At 29.8% G+C, this 2,339-nt stretch overlaps 1 protein-coding gene across 3 annotated transcripts in view; it reads right to left on the reverse strand.

Moving 5' to 3' along the window:
• Window positions 1-882: 882 nt before the first annotated feature.
• Window positions 883-2,339, reverse strand: part of LOC106461702 (protein SMG8-like) — a 35,481-nt gene continuing 34,024 nt past the window's right edge. For all 3 annotated transcript variants that reach the window (XM_022388731.1, XM_022388730.1, XM_022388732.1), the window contains one exon: window positions 883-1,263. In XM_022388731.1, coding sequence (XP_022244439.1) covers window positions 1,143-1,263 — 121 coding nt within the window. In that variant the 3' untranslated portion in view covers window positions 883-1,142. The remainder of the gene's footprint in view (window positions 1,264-2,339) is intronic.

Below are 2,339 nucleotides of genomic sequence, written 5' to 3' on the forward strand. Positions count from 1 at the left end.
CAGCTATTAATTTGACCCTATGGCATTGATATTAGCAACAGTTTAAGGCAGTGGAAAGTAAATACCAGGTAAAATATATAGGGATACTGAAAAATCTGAAGATATGTAATTTGGAGGTTCCAGAAGTTGCATAAATGTAATACGCAAACTATATAATGGACAAAAGTATTTATATTCTTCAAACGAACATCACCTTGCACTCTGACTTGTCAGAATCTGAGTCTGATAGACATAATCAATTTAAAGACATATTTGGAGTACAAAGACTTTTGTAACACATCTGATTTTTTTTTTTGTACAAGACTTGTACATTTTAATAAAAGCTTTGGACATTTTATATAGATATACAGAGTAAATTAGGAATTATAGTCAACATTTCTTCTCCAATACACAGAAGATCCATTGCACTGACCCTATGGCAAATTCAGTTATTCACTTCAAAGAAGCAGAAGACACCTCTATGTTGGTGAGTGCTGCTGGCTCTGATCAGTAGTTCTAAATTAGAGATAACTATATCCAAGCCCTAGGAGTCTCTGACCTGGCCCATCTAACCCATTTATCACATATAAAAATGACATTCAATTTCCAAAAATGAAAGTCCAAAAAACAAACAATTTTAGGCTTCAGCTCTATTAAAGTCACGGTAGACTTCTTGAACATTAACAGTTTCATCTCTACCCATTTCGTGCTATACCTTCATGGCTGTATTCTCTTTACTAAAGAAAAAATTGTAGTTCTTTTTCTTTCAATTTTATTATGAAATTTAATTTTTATATTGCATTAATAACATTATTTGGCAACCACTTCATGTTCTTTTGTTCTTCACCACAAGTTCATGCAACAATCCATTTAATTTACAAAGAATTCCTCATATTCTCAGCATTAGCTTTCTAAGTTGATTTTTTTGTTTTATTTATCAAAATTGTGTACACAATTTCTTAAATTACATGATTTTTTCTTATCATATTTACAAGAAAAAATTACATTAATATTTCAGGACTTCACTTCTACAACTTACTAAACACTTAAATAAATACATCATTATTAGTTCTTATGAGAAAATAAATCAAACAGGACAAAATGTGGGGTATCATATGAAAAAGAAAACTGAGCTGATAATTTACATTAATTCATAATTAAAACTATGATTTTTCACTGATCTGTTCTGCAATGTCGTATGTTCCTTTTAACAAGTGGCAGACTTCTACAGGTACTGGGTCTTTCGGAGGCAAGTAAGGACCTTGATCCCCTTGATAAACAAATCTGATACAGTACTCAAGTTAAAGAACAATTTTTCTATTGAAAATATAAGCAATAAATAATAAGTAAATCACCTTTTATAATCCACACATACACATATATAAATAATTTGTTTTATACAGAAAGCTAAGAAAATAATATTTCTAAAATTTGTAGAAAAATGGTCTTCTATAAAAATATTATACAAGTGTAACACAGTGCACCATTCTGAAGTACTTTCAACTCTTTTTATTTTGTGCACTGTTAAACACAAAGCATTATCTGTACTCTACTCACAATGAGTATCAAAACTCATTTTATAGCTCCCAGACTTACCGTTGAGCCACCTAAAATACCAAAGACTTGAATGACAAATTCAAAATAATAACCAAATTACACAAAAGTTCAATGTTTGTACATATGATCTGCCATAAAAATATAATTCTACATTTGTGTTCCAAACCCAATATGCTTTTGGCAAATTGATTTAATGTGTTATAACAACTCTTCATTTTTAATGTAACTGTGGACCTTGGAAATAACACATTCAAATCTCAACTTCAAGATATTTTGGTATAATAATATTCTTAAGGGAATTTTCATGTCACTCTTAAACAGATTTAATTAATAAACTATTAAAGTCTTATTCTGTAGTTTCTTTACACTAAAGTTTTGTTAGCCCTACTTTATCCCCATTTATCTAATGCCAAATTTTCTTGACTTGTGCAAAAGAAATATTTTTCCATGACTTGGAGTGGCCACATATTCAATATCAACAGTACACAAGTTGTTACATAACATATAAAGGAAGCATGTGTTTAATACGACTAATATATATGTTGAATATGGTGTATCAAAGCTTTTGGTGTAGGTACCTAATCACTATCTAGTCTATTAGGCTTCAACACAAGTTGTTACATAACATATAAAGGAAGCATGTGTTTAATACAACTAATATATATGTTGAATATGGTGTATCAAAGCTTTTGGTGTAGGTACCTAATCACTATCTAGTCTATTAGGCTTCAACACAAGTTGTTACATAACATATAAAGGAAGCATGTGTTTAATACAACTAATATATATGTTGAATATGGTGT

The sequence above is a fragment of the Limulus polyphemus genome, unplaced genomic scaffold (genome assembly GCF_000517525.1).
Source record: "Limulus polyphemus unplaced genomic scaffold, Limulus_polyphemus-2.1.2 Scaffold1014, whole genome shotgun sequence".
Lineage (NCBI taxonomy): Eukaryota > Metazoa > Arthropoda > Merostomata > Xiphosura > Limulidae > Limulus > Limulus polyphemus.